Source organism: Lepus europaeus, chromosome 10, assembly GCF_033115175.1.
Source record: "Lepus europaeus isolate LE1 chromosome 10, mLepTim1.pri, whole genome shotgun sequence".
Taxonomy (NCBI): Eukaryota; Metazoa; Chordata; class Mammalia; order Lagomorpha; family Leporidae; genus Lepus; species Lepus europaeus.
In genome coordinates this window covers 102,272,951-102,292,107 of record NC_084836.1, presented here as the reverse complement: position 1 = coordinate 102,292,107, position 19,157 = coordinate 102,272,951, and the positions used below count along the sequence as shown (strand labels likewise).

At 43.9% G+C, this 19,157-nt stretch overlaps 1 protein-coding gene across 1 annotated transcript in view; it reads left to right on the top strand.

Annotated features, from left to right (window-relative positions):
- Positions 1–19,157, top strand: part of PIGU (phosphatidylinositol glycan anchor biosynthesis class U) — a 120,026-nt gene that overhangs the window by 56,481 nt on the left and 44,388 nt on the right. The window contains exon 7 of the mRNA XM_062204063.1: positions 6,985–7,082. Coding sequence (XP_062060047.1) covers positions 6,985–7,082 — 98 coding nt within the window. The remainder of the gene's footprint in view (positions 1–6,984; positions 7,083–19,157) is intronic.

The window sequence follows — 19,157 nt, the reverse complement described above, 5'->3', positions numbered from 1 at the left end:
AGTTCCTGGAGGCACAGCATTATACCAGCTCTTGCTGGGGCTTGTTTTGGCCCCCTCGCTGACACACAAATAGACAGCTGGAAAACAGTCAAAGCTAGATTGGGTAGATAATAAAATCCCTGAGAGAACAGCCAGTGTATTCCTGTGATTAGGCCAAAAACCTAGGCTTGTACAGAAAAGCCAACGTTTGAGCACTTGGCTGTGCTAGCAGAGAAAAGGTAGATTATATCACTTTTTTGTAAAACTCAGAGTCCTCTTGGCACAGGTTCTCCTTGTTGGGCCAGCAGGGTGCCATAGTTTTAGCCCTCGTGAGGTTTGCCATTTCAGGCTTTATTTCAGATGTCCTGCCTGACCTGCAGGAGATGTTTTTGGATGATTGTGTGAGCTAAGCCTTCCATGATCAGACCCCTTCCTGCTTGCTGAGGCTTTTTGATTGTAACTTTGAAGTGTGACATGAAGTATGATATATATACAGAAAAGTGTTCAAAACGTTAGTGTACAAGTAAATGAATTTTTACAAATTGATGTGTAGCCAGCACCCAGATTAAGTAGCAGAGTGTTACCAGTATCCACAGATGCCCCTTTTGTGTCCTCTTCTAGTCACTCCTCCCAACTCTGGCCTGTCTTTGCCGTGTTGAGCAAAGCTTAGTCCCAGCCCTTACCCACAGCACACCATTCTCTCTCTTGCCCTCCTGCTCCTGCACATGCTGTGTCCTTGGACTGCTAGGCTTCACTTGCTCACAGTTCAGGACTCAGGTTCAGTTTCCCCCGATGGGCCCTGTCTACTTCCTTTTACACTTTCCTCCCATAGTTTATAATTGTTTACTGGGAGCTCCCAGAGGACAGAGACTGTCTGAGTCACCAGTCTCCCTGGCACCCAGTGTGTACTGGGCATAGGACGAACTACAGAAATGTTTGCCTGTTACACAGTTTGTCTAAAATATTTGAAGTTGCCTTTTACTTTTCTTTGTCTTCCTAGACCCTGCCTCTGTCCCAAGCACACAGCGTTCCTCCTCTCTGCCCTCCTAACCCATTCTTGCTTCATCTAGCTTTTTGCAAAACATGTTAGTGCTTTCTGTGTCCTCATACTCCCCCTCGTTTTTGCTCAGACTGTACACGTGGGCCATGCACACCTGTCCCAGCTCAGGAACATCCCACACTCAGGCTTCCTACACACCAGGCTACTGACTGTTGCAACACCATGTTTCTGCCCACAGTTTGAGAGCCTCAGCCATCCAGCCTTTTTTTTTTTTTTTTTTTTAAAGATTTATTTATTTATTTGAAAGTCAGAGTTACACAGAGAGAGAGGAGAGGCAGAGAGGGGGGAGGGAGTCCTCCATCTGATGGTTCACTCCCCAATTGGCCGCAACGGCCGGAGCTGCGCCGATCCGAAGCCAGGAGCTTCTTCCAGGTCTCCCATGCGGGTGCAGGGGCCCAAGGACTTGGGCCATCTTCTACTGCTTTCCCAGGCCATAGCAGAGAGCTGGATTGGAAGTGGAGCAGCCAGGTCTCGAACCGGCGCCCATATGGGATGCTGGTGCTTCAGGTCAGGGTGTTAACCCGCTGCACCACAGTGCCAGCCCCTCCTCCCTTTTTTTAAGATTTATTTATTTATTTGAAAGTCACAGTTACACAGAGAGAAGAGAGGCAGAGAGAATGAGAGAGGGGTGCTATCCAGTCTTTCACAGTGTCTACTGTGCCCAGTCCCATATCACAACAAGCCTGCAACTACTATTCTGCAGCTTCGATTTTATTCAGGAGTCAGATATATTTTGTGCTTTGCCCATGTTCCATTGTCCTGTGTTTTACACTTAATGACTTCGTGAGTTTTACTTTGTCAAGGGCATTGGTTTCCTTTTTAAAAATATTTATTTGAGAGGCAGACAGAGAGAAAGCTGTTATCACTGGTTCACTCCCCAGGTGCCTGAATGACTAGAACTAGGCCAGGGACACAGCCAGGAGCTAGGAACACAATCTAGGTCTCTCATATGGGTGGCAGGAACCCAACCACTTGAGCTGTCACTTACAGCCTCCCAGGGTTTGCATTGGTATGAACCAGGAACTAAAACCAAGATACTTAATATGGGATATCTGTGTCTTTAAAAAAAAAAAAAAAAGGTTTATTTATTTATTTGAAAGAGTTACACAGAGAGAGGAGGAGAGGCAGAGAGAGAGAGAGAGATCTTCCATGCGCTGGTTCACTCCCTAAATGGCCACAATGGCTGGAGCTGCGCCGGTCCAAAGTCCGAAGCCAGGAGCCGGGTGCTTCTTCCGGGTCTCCCACGTGGGTGCAGGAAGAGGAGCAGCTGGGATCTGAACCAGCGCCCATATGGGATGCCGGCACTGTCAGTCGGGGCTTTAATCTGCTTTGCCACAGTGCTGGCCCCATGTGTGTGTCTTAATTGGCCTCTTAACTGCTAGGCCAAATACCTGTTTTGACTTCGTTTTTTATACTTAACATTTTAAAAAAAGATTTTATATGTATCAGTGATATTCATTCAAACACATCACATGTTCCAAGCAGTGTTTTAAGTGCTGGAGATTCAAAGAGAAATTTAAAAAAAAAAAAAAAAAAAGATTTATTTATTTATTTATTTGAAAGTGAGAGTTACACAGAGAGAGAAGGAGAGTCAGAGAGAAGTCTTCTATCTGCTGGTTCACTCCCCAACTGGCCATATCTGCTGGAGCTGCGCCTAACTGAAGCCAGGAACAGGAGCTTCTTCCAGGTCTCCTATGTGGGTGCAGGGGCCCAAGCACTTAGGCTATCTTCTACTGCTTTCCCAGGCCATAGCAGAGAGCTAGACCAGAAGTGGAGCAGCCAGGACTCGAACTGGCTCCCATATGGGATGCCGGCACTGCCGATGGCGGCTTTACCCGCTGTGCCACAGTGCGACCCCAAGAGAGTTTTTTTGCCCTTGAGACACAAAACAATGGGGAGAGAGAGGGCAAATTAGCAAATTGTCTTAAGATGATATCAGTATTGATTGGGATAAGGCTTATTAACACAAGCATTAAGAGTGAGTAGTGGAATCAGCTTTGTGGTTTTGGGTACTAAACTGTTGTACTTTGTGGTTTTGGGTACTAAACTGTGTGTTGGTTTCTTCACCTGCAAATCGGGTAGAATATGTGAATTTTGTCTCAGTAAAGAAGATAAACAGAAAAACCTTTCACAAGACTGCCGTGATGCTTCAGGGTCTTTCTGACTCGGGCAGTGTTCTTGATGCAGAGGATACAGAACCATGCCTGGTACCTAGTAAGTGGTCAAGAAACATTATAACCAGTGTTGCGTCTTTGCATAGGTTTTTAGGGGAAGTGACAGTTCAACTGGCCAAGAAAGGATGAGTTTCTAACAGAAAGAGGGCAGAGAAAGATGCTTGGGCAAGGGGAATAACCTGAAAACATACGCAGAGGAATGAATGAATGATATGATGTTTTTGGAAAATGGGCAGTGGTCTTGTGCATTTGGAGGACAGAGGTGTGTGTGTGTGTGTGTGGTGAGAGAAACTAGAGAAACTAGCACCAGATGGTGAAGGATCTTGTCTGCTCTTGGTGTTCACTTAGTTCAGTAAATGAAGTGGAACCGTCAGAAACCTTTGCAGACTTCCCCATGGGCTTGTCACATCTAAACAATGTTTTCTTTTTCTTTTTTTTTTTTTTTTTTTGACAGGCAGAGTGGACAGTGAGAGAGAGAGACAGAGAGAAAGGTCTTCCTTTTGCCGTTGGTTCACCCTCCAATGGCCGCCACGGTAGCACACTGCGGCCGGCGCACCGCGCTGTTCCGATGGCAGGAGCCAGGTGCTTCTCCTGGCCTCCCATGGGGTGCAGGGCCCAAGGACTTGGGCCATCCTCCACTGCACTCCCTGGCCACAGCAGAGAGCTGGCCTGGAAGAGGGGCAACCGGGACAGAATCCGGTGCCCCGACCGGGACTAGAACCCGGTGTGCCGGCGCCGCAAGGCGGAGGATTAGCCTAGTGAGCCGCGGCGCCGGCTAAACAATGTTTTACAAGATTTCTTCTGGTTCTTCCATGGAGGATGGACTGGATAGGAGGGAATGAGAGGAGAAAGAAGAGGTTGCTGAAAATTCTGTTCAGAGCTGATGAGAGCAAGAACCAAAGTAATTAATGCTGCTGAGGTGGGTGTATTGGGCTTGGTGGCCATGGTAAGGAAGGAGTATGGGAGTCAGAGGGTGAAGCATGTTTGGGCTGTCTGGTTGTATAGTTGTGCCCCTTACTGACAGAGAGAAGAGCAGTAGCAGTAAACGTTTTCCTTCCTAAAAGTTTCATCCAGAGAAGAAAGACTGCTTCCTGACCCTAGGAGCACCTATTCTAAAACTCACTAGACCATTCTACAAGGCTTGAATCTTGTCTTCTCTCTTGGGCTTTATGGAGAGTCAGCTGATCCAGACAGGCAATTACTGATCTCAGGTAATTAGGGCAGGAGGTGGCTGTGTTTATTTCATTCCTGGTATCTCTAGGGAAGACAGAAGAAACAATCATGTTTATTTTCACCCCATTTGCAAGAATGCATGGATGGAGTTGGAGCAATAGCCTCTTTTCTCTGATAACAGACACAAGATTCTCTTTTCTCTCCCATTCCATATCTGTAAAACAACACATGAAATAGAAAGTTCTTTCCAATGTTTTCCCCTTCTTAGCCAGTTTCCCACAAATGATTTTTACCTGAGCGAGGAATCCTAAGCTAACCTTGCTGCTGGGCTCCAGACCAGCACCTTTGTCACTGGTGCCACCTCCCTCTCATAGAGTGACCTGTGTCTGGTTCTAGAGTCTTTGACTCAGCAGGTATGTGGGGTGGTCTATGTTGATGGCATGATCCTGTCCCTGCTCAGTCATATTTATAAGTACCCTGGAAGCAGACATCATGCCTGGAATAATCCATATGGCAAAATAGACCTACCCCATGGGACTCTGTCCTTTGTGTTTTATATCCAACTTCAATTCTCTGCCTGCCAGGATGTTCTTAGCTACTGAGTTTTCTGGGTTTAAGGGATAGAGCACTCAAAGTTCTTTTCTCTTCATTGCATCTTCTATGAATTTGTCACATTCATAGCCCTTTCAAGATGGCTCATTGATTATCTCTAGTATACGGGTCACTTTGGTGGGTGAAAGATCCTATGGATCATCTCCTTCTGTCTGAAGTTGGATTGGGAGAGCAGTAAAACTCCTTGGCCTGAATAGAATGATTTACTCCTCCTTTTATGAGACACCATTGAGAAAATGTTGTTTTCAGTAAACAGTTGATCCTACACAGATGAGAGTGACCGTGGGTATTGTCATTTTAGGGAACATTAACATGAGACCTCGGTCTTAGACCACCAATCTCACCCTACTAATTTCTGAGCCACTCTGAAATCCCCATTATAAACTCAGTCTCTCCAGGTTTGGTTTTCGGGTGTCCTGTTAGCCAGAAAATAGCTGTGTGTTTATTTAAAAATAAGTTTTTTTCTTATGATGAAAACAAAGCATGTTCGTCTTAAAAAAAGTTTTTAAAAATACAGAGAAATAAAAACGAAAAATCATTTAGAATCCTACCACTTAGAGGTAACTGTTGTGAACTTTGTGGCTTAGCCTTTCAGTCTCTTTTGTAAATTCTTGTGCTTTTTTTCTTTTCTTTTCCCCAAAAAAGGGATCATAGAGGGATGGTGTGGTGGCACAGTTGGGTTAATCCTCTGATTGGGTTGCCTGTATCCCATGTTCTAATGCCTGGAATTGAGTTTACCAATGCTTTCTTTTCTTTTTCTTTTTTTTTTTTTTTTTTTTGACAGGCAGAGTGGATAGTGAGAGAGAGAGACAGAGAGAAAGGTCTTCCTTTTTGCCGTTGGTTCACCCTCTAATGGCCGCTGCGGCCGGCGCATCTCGCTGATCCGAAGCCAGGAGCCAGGTGCTTCTCCTGGTTTCCCATGCAGGTGCAGGGCCCAAGCACTTGGGCCGTCCTCCACTGCCTTCCTGGGCCATAGCAGAGAGCTGGCCTGGAAGAGGGGCAACCGGGATAGAATCCGGCACCCCAACCGGGACTAGAATCCGGTGTGCCGGCGCCGCAAGGCAGAGGATTAGACTGTTGAGCCGCGGCGGCGGCCATTACCTATGCTTTCAATCCAGCTTCCTGCTAATGCTCCTGGCAGGCAGCACATGTTGGCCCAAGTACTTGGGTTCCTGCTACCCACATGGGAGACCTAGATGGAATTCCTAGTTCCTAGATTTGCCTGGCCCAGCCCCAGTAGTTGTGAACGTTTGGGGAGTGAACTAGAGAATGGATGATCTCTCTCTGTCCATCTGTGTGTGTCTCTCCTGTCACTCTGCCCTTTAGATAGATAGATAGATAGATAGAGAAAAATCTTAAAAAAAGGGATCATAGTATAGATATCTTTTATAACCTTCACTTAATAGAATGTTAACATGTTTCCGTGTCATTACAGATTATTTTATATTTATAACATGGTTGATGATTCCATAGTTGTCCATCTTATGTAGGAGTTGGGGACATTATTAATAAAGATTATTATAATTTGATTTGGAAAAAAAAGTGACCTGAAGATGGCATAAAAAGAAGAGATGTTATGGAGAGTAATAGGGTTGTAACACCCAAAGGGATCAGTTTCACAGCTCTGAATATCAGAAGCGACAATTGTAGGCTTAGTAAATTGGTAAATTAAATAGGAAGGACATGGATGTTTATAGACTTGATTCCTTCGTGCATCTTTGGGCTGGAACTTTTCTGGACTTGAGAATTTTACAAGAAATATGCTTGTGGCATCTCAGACTATTAAAGGTAGATAGTTTTGACTTCCTTAGTTTCCTTTTGTTGGAAACTAAGCCAAGAAGCTTTCACTCTCTGTGAATTTGCATAGTACCCTGTGCACCAGGCAACATTTGGCAGGAGATTATTTGAACCATTATAGATAGATTTGATGAGTCTATTCCTGATTAATGAGGCTGGATTATTCCATACATTTATTTCTTTTCACAGGAAGTGCTTTCCTCAGTGCTGTTTTTCTTGCCTTAGCAACATACCAGTCTCTGTACCCACTCACCTTGTTTGTCCCAGGACTCCTCTATCTCCTCCAGGTAAGCTTGCTGGTCAGAAGCCAGCACCCAAGTGACATTTAATAGATGGCCTGCTGCCTGCTAGGGGGAAGGAACAACGTGGGTCCATAAATGCAGTTGGACTGGGTTCTCCCAGAATGTGCTTGCTTGAAAACACAAAGAAACTTGACTTATTTTAAGCTCAGTGAACCTAATGCTCACTAAGTTCTAATTACTAATATCACTGCAAATATGAAAGTGCATTTCATTTCTGTATTTGTAGTTGATATCTTTTTTCCTTATTCACCTTGTGTACATACAAGGGTACTTCAAAAAGTTCGTAGAAACAGTAATTTAAAAAATGAGCATTTTCCATGAACTTTTGGAAGACCACTCATAGACCCTTCAAGAGCTCCTTTCTTTTCTTTTTTTCTTTTTAAAGATTTATTTATTTATTTGGAAGTCAGAGTTACACAGAGATAGAAGGAGAAGCAGAGGGAGAGAGAGGTCTTCTATCCTCTGGTTCTCTCCCTAGTTGGCTACAATGGCTGGAGCTATGCAGATCTGAAGCCAGGAGCTTCTTCCAGGTCTCCCATGCGGGTGCAGGGCCCCAAGCACTTGGGCCATCTTCTGCTTTCCCAGGCCATAGCAGAGAGCTGGATCGGAAGTAGAGTAGCCTAGACTCGAACCAGTACCCATATGGGATGCTGGCACTGCAGGCGACAGCCTTACCCGCTGTGCCACAGTGCCAGCCCCAGAGCTCCTTTCTTTAACTTGTCTTTGTAATATCACTCACTTTATAAACTTAATGTAGAAATTAAGGGTAATGAGTACAACTGATGCCGTGATAGGAACATAGTGGGTAATCAATGGCTCACTATGAAGGATACAAATTGATGACATTTACTGAGAATATAATACATCAGACACTGTGCTAGGTACTCACCAGGCATCATCTCATTTCAGTCTCATAAGAACCTCGTGGGGTGATGCCATATAGAAAGTAAAGCCACCAACCTGAGGTCACATGGCCAGTGAGTGACAGTGCCGAGATATGAACTCAGGTAGTCTGATGCAAGAGCTTGCTATTCAACTGTCTTCCATTCAGATAAGAATGTACATATGGCCATGGCTTGTAGGCTTACGTGATCCAAATCCATTGTTAGAGGAGAAGCGTTTCTTGTTCTGGTGGCAGTGCCAAGTTTCCAACCCAGAAATGCCTGATTTTTGGAGCTCTTGTTCTTCATCATAAACACTGCTGCTGAAGCCGAATGTGTATCTCCATTTATTGAAATAGGCTGTTCACTTATCATTTTAAGTAACTTTAATATTATTTTGATGTATACAGTGATACATAGCATGATTTTACTTCTATTTAGGGAGTTTGTTATGTGTCTTAGTTGTTCCTAATATAAATATACTATACTTCTGTTTTTCTTTAAGTTATTTCCTTAAGACAGATTCCTCCAGATCAGTCACTGGACCCAAGTTCTTACTGTGCAAGGACAAATTGTCCATCAGAAAGCCTGAGCCAGTTTGCAGTGAAACTAGCAATACCTGAAGAGAAATGAACCAGCTACCTCCCAGTCTTTCAGCACTGGCATTTCAAGTTTGATGTATGATTACCAGTTGAATAGATAGATAATAGGTCACATACTGTGAAGTTACTTTGTTTTAATTCTTTCTGTATTTTTGTTGAATATGATATTTACATTTTCTTTGTTAATTCATATTTATGGTTTAATCTAGAAAATCTGAGCACTAAGGAGAATGTACACTAAGAGGAGTGCATGCAACCAGAAATTTTGTACAACTATTAAATAGTATGAGAGCAAAATTTATTTGTACACCTGTACTGACCAACAATTCAAAAATAGTTTTTGGGCCAATTTCAAACACTGATTTCTGTAAAACCACTTATATTTAAAGCTCAGGGAAGCTTCCTCCTTACAGCAGTGAGCAGTGCAGCTGAGTCATGAGATCGAGATGCTCAGCAAGTCTCTTCATTCAGTGCTTCCTAAGTACTTAGTGCCATTAGTGAGCACCCACAGTGCACTGGACACCATTCTACACTCTGCAGGGAGGAGGTGCTTGGTGGTTGCCACACAGGGGAGTGCTCCAGGAATAGTGCTCTGGAAGCCTGTGGGATGGGTGGGAATAGGGGAGCTAAATGAAGTTGGAAAAGCTTAAGCCATTGTACTTGGTGAGGTCAGAGGGGTTGCTTCAGGGCCCAACCAGTGTCAGAAGAATTCCAGGAGGTAGACTCACTGTGCTCGGGAAGAGTGGGAGTCTGAGATAAATTTCAGGTAGAAGTTAAAATCCCAACCCATACTGTGTTTTCTGTTAATATATGAAGTGACCTAAAAGGCATGAAGACCTTTTGAGTCATGGTAGGATATTTGGAAAATCAATCCAGATTCATCCAGGAAACAAACCCTTCTGTTTATGTGTGAAAGAGGGGCAGAAGAGGAAATTACTCTTTTTAGGCTGAGTTCCTCCAAGGCCATAACTGAACCCATTAAGCCTGAGTTTCACAGAGATCAAGCAATAAGGAGTAGGAGATCCAGGGAGCTCAGTATAAGGCAACTCTGTAACGTGTGGGATGTCCCAAGTGACATGCATTCCCTGTGAGTCACAGGATTTAGGTCAGAGGTTGAGTGGCCACTTGATGTGGAGTCCTAGTACAGCTCTTTTTTAAGATTTATTTATTTGAAAGAGTTACACAGAGAGAAAAAGAGGCAGAGAGAGAGAGAGTCTTCCATCTGCTGGTTCACTCCCCAAATGGCTGCAATGGCCGGAGCTGTGCCAGTCCAAAGCCAGGAGCCAGGTGCTTCTTCCTGGTCTCCCATGTGGGTGCAGGGGCCCAAGCATTTGCGCCATCTTCTGCTGCTTTCCCAGGCCATAGCAGAGAGCTGGATTGGAAGAGGAGCAGCCAGGACTCGAACCTGCACCCGTATGGGATGCTGGCGCCACAGGCAGAGGATTAATCTACTGTGCTACAGCGCCAGCCTCCAGAGGGCCTTTCACTTCTGATTCAAAAGGGATTTGATGACCTAAGGATGTGATACATCTGCTCTTCTTATTTAAGATTAATTTCTTTATTTGAAAGGCAGAGCCATCAGAGAGAAAAAGAGAGATCTTCCATCTGCTGTTTCACTTCTCAAATAGAAGCCAGAGGCCAGGAACTCTATCCACATCTCCCCCATGGATGGCAAAGGTCCAAGCATTTGGCCATCTTTCATTGCCTTCCCAGGAGCATTAGCAAGGAGCTGGATCAGAAGCAGAGTAGCTGGGACTGGAACTGGCACTCAGATATGGGATCTGGCATTGCAAGTGGCAGCTTAATGCCCAGCACCACAATGCTGCCCACACATCTGCTCTTTTTTTAATGTATTAAAATGTTTATAAAAATTAAGCTTTAACACTTATTTCTAGCTTTCCACATCTGTGTGGAGACCAGGAATAAGATTGCACATAAGTGAAAGCAGTGCAAAATTGTGGAAGTAGAGAAGTCACATGCCACACATCTGCTCTTGATATTGGTTTCCTCAGAACATTTTCAAGCCCTCAGTAGGCATACACTTCCCTCTAAGAAAGGTAAACGCTAAGTGGAGAAAAAAATACATACACCATCATTAAATATGGCTATTTTACCAATTTCTTATTTTGAAAGTTGATAATTAAGATGAAAGAACTGAGTAATTATTTTGCCTTTTAAAAAGGAACCAGGAAAAGGCATTTGACCTAGCAGTTGGTTAGGACACCTGCATCCCACATTGGTGTGCCCTGTTCAGCTCCCAGCTCTGACTCTTGGTTCTAGCTTCTTGCTAATGCACACCTTGGAAAGCAACAGTGATGGATCAAGTAGTGGAATTCTTGCCACCCATGTGGGAGACCTAGATTGGTTTCCTGGTTCCCAACTTTGGCTCTGTCTCAGCCTGGCTCTTATGGGTATTTGGGGGTAAACCAGTAGATAGGGGAGCTATTGCTTTCTCTGCCTTTCAAATAAATATGAAATAGAAAAGAACCATAATTTTTGCCCAGTTAATGAAGGGAAGAAAAATTTAACCGTAAAATGCTAGCTTATAAATGTAGAAAGAATGATTGAATAGCAAATCACCAGTGAAATTGCTGACTCCAGCAAAGACCATCAGTGGATACTAAAGCAATTAGATGAATGCTTTTTGGAGAATGGTATATTTGCATTTGCATGGTGTTGAAATATTACCCCGCTTCTCACCCTCTAAATTGTTTTCTAATAAGCAAAGAGAAAAGGAGTGTTCTGTTAGCAGCTTTAAAAAAATTTTGTTTATTTTAATTTTATTTGAAAGGCACTCATCTGTGTGCACACACACATAACATATATACACAGCTATCTTCTGTCCACTAATTTACTCCTTAGATGCCTGCAACAGCCAAAGCATGGACAGGGCAAAGTCCAAAACTGGGAACTCAGTCTAGGTCTCTCACACTGGTGGCAAGAACCCAACTACTTAGAAAATTGAATCAGAAGCAGAGGTACTGGGATTTAAATAGGGCACTCTGAAATGGCATGTGGGCATCCAATCGGTAACTCACCTGCTGCACCAAACACCCGCCTCAAAGATGGATTAGATTTTAGATGATGTCAACTATAAGAAGATATTAGAGAATTCTTAATTTCTTGGATGTAATAATAGTACTATAGGAGCTTCATGCAGAGTGTTTTTAAGCAAGGTGTCATGTGTACAACTTTAATAGTTCTGCAAGAATAAATTTGTGTACATACAGAGATAACAAATATAGCAAAATGAGGCCAGTTTTGTGGCATAGCAAGTAAAATCTCGGGCTGGGACACCGACATCCCATAGGTGCTGGTTCAACTGCTGGCTGCTCCACTTTCAATCCACCTCCCTGCTAATTTTCCCTGGGAAAGCCGCAGAGGGTGGCCCAGGTACTTGGGCCCCTGTACCTGTGTGGGAGACCCAGGAAAAGCTCCTGGCTCTTGGCTTTGGTCTGGCTGTCTCCAGCCATTGTGGCCATTTGGGAAGTGAACCAGCAGATGGAAGAACTCTGTCTCTCGCCTTCTCTCTAACTCTGCCTTTCAAATAAATCTTTAAAATGAAATAAAACTTTATTTTGGGTACAAAAATTTTGTAATCTATGCATGCTTTTTTCTTAGTACACATTTTCTATGAACTTTTTTTTTTTTTTTGAAATTTATTCTTTTGAAAGTCAGAGTTAGAGAGCGAGAGATAGGAGAGGTCATCCATCTGCTGGTTCACTCCTCAAATGGCCACAATGGCTGGAGCTGGGCCAGGCTAAAGACAGGAGCCAGGAGTGTCTTCTGGGTCTCTCACATGGGTGCAGAGGCCCAAGCATCTTCCGCTATTTCCCAGGCCACCAGCAGGGAGCTGGGTTGAAAGTGGAGCAGCCACGACTTGAACTGGTGACCATATGGAATACTGGCGCCATAGGTGGAGGCTTAACCTACTGCATCACAGCACCGGCCCTTCTATGAACTTTTTGAAGACCGACAGAGCTTCTGATGTCTTGGTTTGGAAACTTATTAGCTCTGTGATCCTAGAAAAGTGACTGCTTAACTTCCTTCTGCCTCAGTTTCCTTGTTTGTACTATGGAGATAATACTAGTATAATAATACTGTGAAGGATTAATGCATGTCAAGTTTCTAGCACAGAGTCTGTCATAAGAGCTCAATAAGTACTTGCTATTGTTATTAATATTCAGATGGCCTTAGAAAGGACATGGTCATCAGCCTGTAAGTATGTGGGGTGATAAGAGGAACAGATAATAATTCAATTTTGGAGTCAGAGAAACTGGAAAAGGTAATTTATTCTTCCTATACCTGCCTCTATTCTCCTGGTGGAATTTTCAGACAGTGCAAAAGATAGGTGGTAGACAAGCTAGTGTCTCATCAGTGCCAGAGGCAAAGCTGTTTTTCTCTTCCCTGCATGAAACATAAGATCAAAGGCAGAGGATGCTGCATCTGGCTCCCTGTTGAGTCACTTACAAGAATGGTAGTTTGAGCCCATCTGGTTCCCCACCCCACCCCCACTTCTCTTTCCCTGACCTTGGCTTAGAGCCCGGTTTCCAAATTAGAGAGCTTAAAATGTTATGATCTGATAGCATGCAGGGTAAAATAGAAAGTCCTAACACGCACAGGCTCCAGAGGCTCCAGTGAAGGAAAAGCCAGGTGCACAGGACAAGAAGCTGATGCTGGGAGACCCACAAACGAGACCACAAGAGGCTTGCTGAGAAGCTCCTGGTGCACTCCAGAAAGTTTCTAGTCCTCTCCTCCTTTTCCTTGGGATTTCTAAAGCTTTGGACTTCCTTGTATAGTTTGAGGCCCTTATTTTCTTTCAAAGACAGTGATAAGACACCAAAGGAAAATATCTTGTTAGTGCTCTCTTTTAGTTTTTGCTTTGATCAAATCTGAATTTCTCTGAATTTGAAAAGGCTAATCTAATCCTGTGAGTCTATACATGGTTTCTGGAGCTTTAGTCAAGTTGCAAGATATTACTTCTCTTCGGAAGAGCCAAACCCAATCAGATGCTGCCTTTTTTTTTTTTTTTTAAGATTTACTTATTTATTTATTTGCAAATTTGAAAGGCAGAGTTACAGAGAGGCAGAGTTACAGAGAGGCAGAGAGAGGGACAGGGACAGGGACAGAGACAGAGGTCTTCTATCTGCTGGTTCACTCTCCAAATGGCCACAGTAGCTGGAGCTGTGCTGATCCAAAGTCAGCAGAAAGGAGCTTCTTCCATGTCTCCTCAGTGAGTGCAGGGGCCCTAGCTACACCAATCTGAAGCCAGGAGCTTCTGAATCTCCCACATGGGTGCATAGTGGAGAGCTGGATCGGAAGAGGAGCTGCTGGGACTCGAACTGGTGCCCATGTGGGATGTCGGCACTGCAGGCTGCAGCTTTACCCATCATGCCACAGCACTGGCCCCATCTGATGCTTCTTGATAGTGGAGTTCTTTCCCAGGCTTCCTTACTTAGGTGCTTATTTAGAATTTTCACCTTTCTTTTTCCCCCCAAACAGCGTTTGTTGTCTCTGCTGCTCCCAGGAGGCCACTAGGGCAGAAGTGGCAGTGTTGTTAGCTTCTTTTCTTTTTAGAACAGAAAAATGAGGATAAGAGCTTAATCATTCATTTATAATTAACTTCACAAGCTTTGTAGCCTCCAGTACATTTATTATGCAAAATGTATCTCCTGGATCTGTTCTTGAGATCTTAAGGGTGGGTATAAAATTTTTGTTAGATTCATACTCCTTTTAATAGTTTTTCTGATAACTAAATTCTTTCTCCCTTTCATATCTTTAGAAAGAAAACAGTTTCTGTATAGAAAATACTTTTCTCCCTAATGCTTTAGAGAGCTAGGAAGGAGATAAATTTCTTCCCTTCCTTAATATCACTCACTGTATATATTTTACTGAATCAGTCTGAGAATTTCTTTACTTCCTTAAATTTTTTTTTTTTTTTTTTTTTTTTGACAGGCAGAGTGGATAGTGAGAGAGAAAGAGACAGAGAGAAAGGTCTTCCTTTTTGCCGTTGGTTCACCCTCCAATGGCCACTGCGGCCAGCGCATCTCGCTGATCCGAAGCCAGGAGCCAGATGCTTCTCCTGGTCTCCCATGCAGGTGCAGGGCCCAAGGACTTGGGCCATCCTCCACTGCCTTCCTGGGCCATAGCAGAGAGCTGGCCTGGAAGAGGGGCCACCAGGATAGAATCCGGCACCCCAACCAGGACTTGAACCCGGTGTGCCGGCGCCGCAAGGCGGAGGATTAGCCTGTTAAGCCACGGCGCCGGTCTACTTCCTTAAATATTTTAATAGAAACAATGTGACTTCCAAGATAAATTTTTCAGATTGAGGCTTCAAATAGTCCATGAACCAAATTTGACTCAAAAATGGATTTTATTTGACCTTGGTATTTAATTTTGTTTTAAATAAGTTGTCAGTATTTCAAAAATTTATGTTAAAATTTTAAGTAATTAGGAGGTCTGTTTCCTTCTCTCTTCATTTTACTACAACTTCTGTGCTTCATCTGTGTCATGCTTCATCCTTTATGTATCTGCATGGTCCTGTAGGTATTGAATGTGTGTATGTGTATTTATGTCCGCTAGAAGGTCTGTGAACAATGACCAGCACTGTGTCAATGAGCATATTTAGTGCCCAAATTGTGATCTGGAAATACCACTTAACCACTGAAACAAACTGGGGTTTCTTTGAGAACTGGCTGATCCAAGGTTTTAGAGCAGGAAATGTTGTGATACCAGATGACAAGGAAGCTACCAAACGCTGTTGGAGTTATCTCAGACCAAGAATCCAAGCTGAAGAGGTTCTCATTGACCAAAGGGGGATAATCTGAGCTTTAATGGGATAAGAATTGAAGTATTAAAACCAATAAATTTATTTATTTATTTATTTTGAGTCTGTAGAAAATTTTATTGTGTTTCTGTTTTTAGATGTGGCTTTGTGCTGATAATAAATCTATAGCATGAATGATATTAGCAATGCATTTGAAACCTATCAAAAGTACCTATTTTGTCTAACTTGATCTATTCCACAAAACCAGTTTGACAATGTAGTCATGACAGTAGCTGCCATGCTACAAGCTTATTGTAATTGACTATGCCTTTCTTTTTTTAAAAAAAACTTTTATTTAAGTCCAATAAATATATTTAAATTCAGGTATCTAATTATATTAAAAAGGAAATCTGGGGTTTGGTTTTAGCCTACCAGGGAAGATGACAGTTAAGATACCAGTGTCTCACATTAGAGTACCTGGGTTCAGTAGCCAACTCTGGCTCCTGACTCCAGATTCCTCTTAATGCAGAACGGGAGGCAGCAGTTAATGGCTCAAGTAGTTAGGTTCCTGCCACCCATTTGGGAGACCTGCATTCTCAGCTCCTGACTTTGCCCCTCCCCACCACCACCACCATTGTGGGCATTTCAAGAGTAATATAGCAGATGGAAGTTTGCTTGCTCTGTCTCTGTCTCTGTCTCTGCCTCTCAAAAAAAATTTTTTTAAAGGAAATCTAGTTGGGTAAATTAGGAAAAGTGAAAAAAATCATTATCTTGAAAACTAGGTGAAAGTTAAAAATTAGGGCCGGCGCCGTGGCTTACAGGCTAATCCTCCGCCTTGCAGCGCCGGCACACCGGGTTCTAGTCCCGGTTGGGGCGCCGGATTCTATCCCGGTTGCCCCTCTTCCAGGCCAGCTCTCTGCTATGGCCCGGGAGTGCAGTGGAGGATGGCCCAGGTGCTTGGGCCCTGCAGCCGCATGGGGGACCAGGAGAAGCACCTGGCTCCTGGCTTCGGATCAGCGCGATGCGCCGGCCGCAGCGGCCATTGGAGGGTAAACCAACGGCAAAAAGGAAGACCTTTCTCTCTGTCTATCTCTCTCACTATCCACTCTGCCTGTCAAAAAAAAAAAAAAGTTAAAAATTAGGCATTCATCTAGTCTTTTCTGTACAGTAGTAAACCTTATAAAATAGGTAAGAGGATGCCATTCTTTATAACAGTATTACAACTTATAAATAAAATGATAACCCTTATTAATCTAGGCATTAAATGCCGGTATCAGCTAACACCAAAAACAGACAAAATTGATGCTCCTAACAAAAGAATACACCAGGAGCCAGCGCTGTGTCGTAGTGGGTAAAGCCACTGCCTACAGTGCCAGCATCGCATATGGGTGCCAGTGTGAGTCCTGGCTGCTCCTCTTCCAATCCAGCTCTCTGCTATGGCTTGGGAAAGCAGTAGAAGTTGGCCCAAGTCCTGGGGCCTCCGTGTGGGAGACCCAGAAGAAGCCTCTGGCTCCTGGCTTCAGATCTGCCCAGCTCTGGCTGTTGCTGCCATCTGGGGAGTGAAACAGTGGATTGAAGATCTCTCTCTCTCTGCCTCTCTGTAAATCTGTCTTTCAAATAAATAAATAAGTCCAGGGGGAAAAAGAGCTTTCTCTCTCTCCCTCCGCCCCCCCCCCCAAGGAAATAAAGTAAACAATAAAATAAAATAAAATAAATACAACACCAGCAGAATTTTGCAGAGGGATCCAAAATTGATCAAGCCGTGTGGTAAAGCAGGTTAAGCTGCTGCCATCCCATAGGAGAACCGGTTCTAGCAGTGGCTTTTCTGCTTCCCATCCTGCTAATGTGCCTGAAAAGAAGGTGGCCTAAGTACTTGAGCCCTGCTACCCATATGGGAGACCCTGATGGGGTTCCTGGCTCCCAGCTTTATCCTGGAACAGCCCTGGCCATTGCAGCCATTTGGGGAGTGAACCAGCAGATGGAAGACCTCTCTCTCTCTCCCTCTCTCTTCCTCCTTCCCCCTCCCTCCTTCCTTCCCTCCCTCCCTCTGTCCTCTTCCCACCTTCTCTTTCTCCCTCTCCCTCTCCCTCTCCCTCTTCTCTCTTTCTCTATAACTCTGCCTTTCAATTAAACAAATAAATTCTTAAAAATTTTTGGTCAAGCCTCTGGAGCTAAGTGCAACTTGAAGACAAGTTTTACAAAAACTTGTTGACTTTAAAAAGTTCATGAAAAGGGGCTAGTGCTGTAGCATGGTAGGCTAAGAATCCACCTGTGGTACCGGTATACCATATGGGCACCAGTTCAAGTCCCAGGTGCTCCACTTCTGATCCAGCTCTCTGCTTATGGCCTGGGAAAGTAGTAGAAGATGGCCCAAGTGCTTGGGCCTCTGCAGCTGTGTGGGAGACCTGGAAGAAGCTCCTGGATCCTGGCTTCAGATCAGCCCAGCTCCAGCCCTTGTAGCCATTTGGGGAGTGAACTAGAGGATGGAAGATCTCATTCTCTGTCTCTCCCTCTCTCTATAACCCTGCCTTTCAAGTCAATAAGTAAATCTTATAAAGAAGTTCATGAAAAATGCATATGATAAAAAGCATAAATTTCAAAAAATTTTTGCACTAAAATAAACTTAATTTCATTTTTCCACAAACCTTTTAAAGTACCCTTATATAATTCTAGAAGCCAGACTATTGGACGTTCTATTGGGTAAATGCTCCAGGTTCTTCACAGATGAATGGGAAGAAGTAAGGTGGGGTAGAGGCACTGTAAATTAAGAGGCTTAGATAGTATATCAAAGTGTTTTATTTAAAGATTTATTTATTTAGGAGGCTGGTGTTGTGGCTCAGTAGGTAAATCAGCCGGAGCTGGGTTGATCCAAAGCCAGGAGCTTCTTCTGGGTCTCCCACGTGAGTGCAGGGGCCCAATAGCTTGGACCATCTTCCACTGCTTTCCCAGGCCATAGCAGAGAGCTGGATCAGAAGAAGAGTAGCTGGGACTAGAACCGGCATCCATATTGGATGCTGGCACTGCAGGCGGCAGCTGTACTTGCTACGCCACACCACTGGCCCCTATATCAAAGTTTTTAAAAACAGAGAAGGCTAAACTATAATATAAAGGAATGCACATGTAAGTGAAAAACCAGAAAAAGTGCAAGCCAGTGATTATGAGGTAGTCATTATTTTGAACAGAGTAGGTGATTGTGGTTGGCTCAGAGTCGGAGGACTTGGGGAGTGGGTGAAAAATTCTTTCTCTTGACCTAGGTAGTGGTTACAAGGATGTTCAAATGCCTTATAATCATTCCTTAAGCTTTATTCAGTATTTGTTTTGTGTGGTTTTCTGTGTTTTGTGTTTTAGTTTACTATAAAGTGGCTAAAGAATTTTTAGGGTACCATTCTTTTGTTGCTTATACTTACATACTTATATTTTAAGGCAGCATTCACTCTAGAGCAAAAGAGGCGAGGAAAATGAAGGCTCACCTGTTCACTGAGAAATTTGCAGTGTGAACCTCTAGATGAAAGTTTGGCTATAGGATTTATTTATTTATTTTTAATTTTTCCTTTTTTTTTTTTTTTTGACAGGCAGAGTGGACAGTGAGAGAGAGACAGAGAAAAGTCTTCCTTTTGCCGTTGGTTCACCCTCCAATGGCCGCCACGGCCGGTGTGCTGCGGCTGGCGCACCGCGCTGATCCGATGGCAGGAGCCAGGTGCTTTTCCTGGTCTCCCATGGGGTGTAGGGCCCAAGCACTTGGGCCATCCTCCACTGCCTTCCCGGGCCATAGCAGAGAGCTGGCCTGGAAGAGGGGCAACCGGGACAGAAT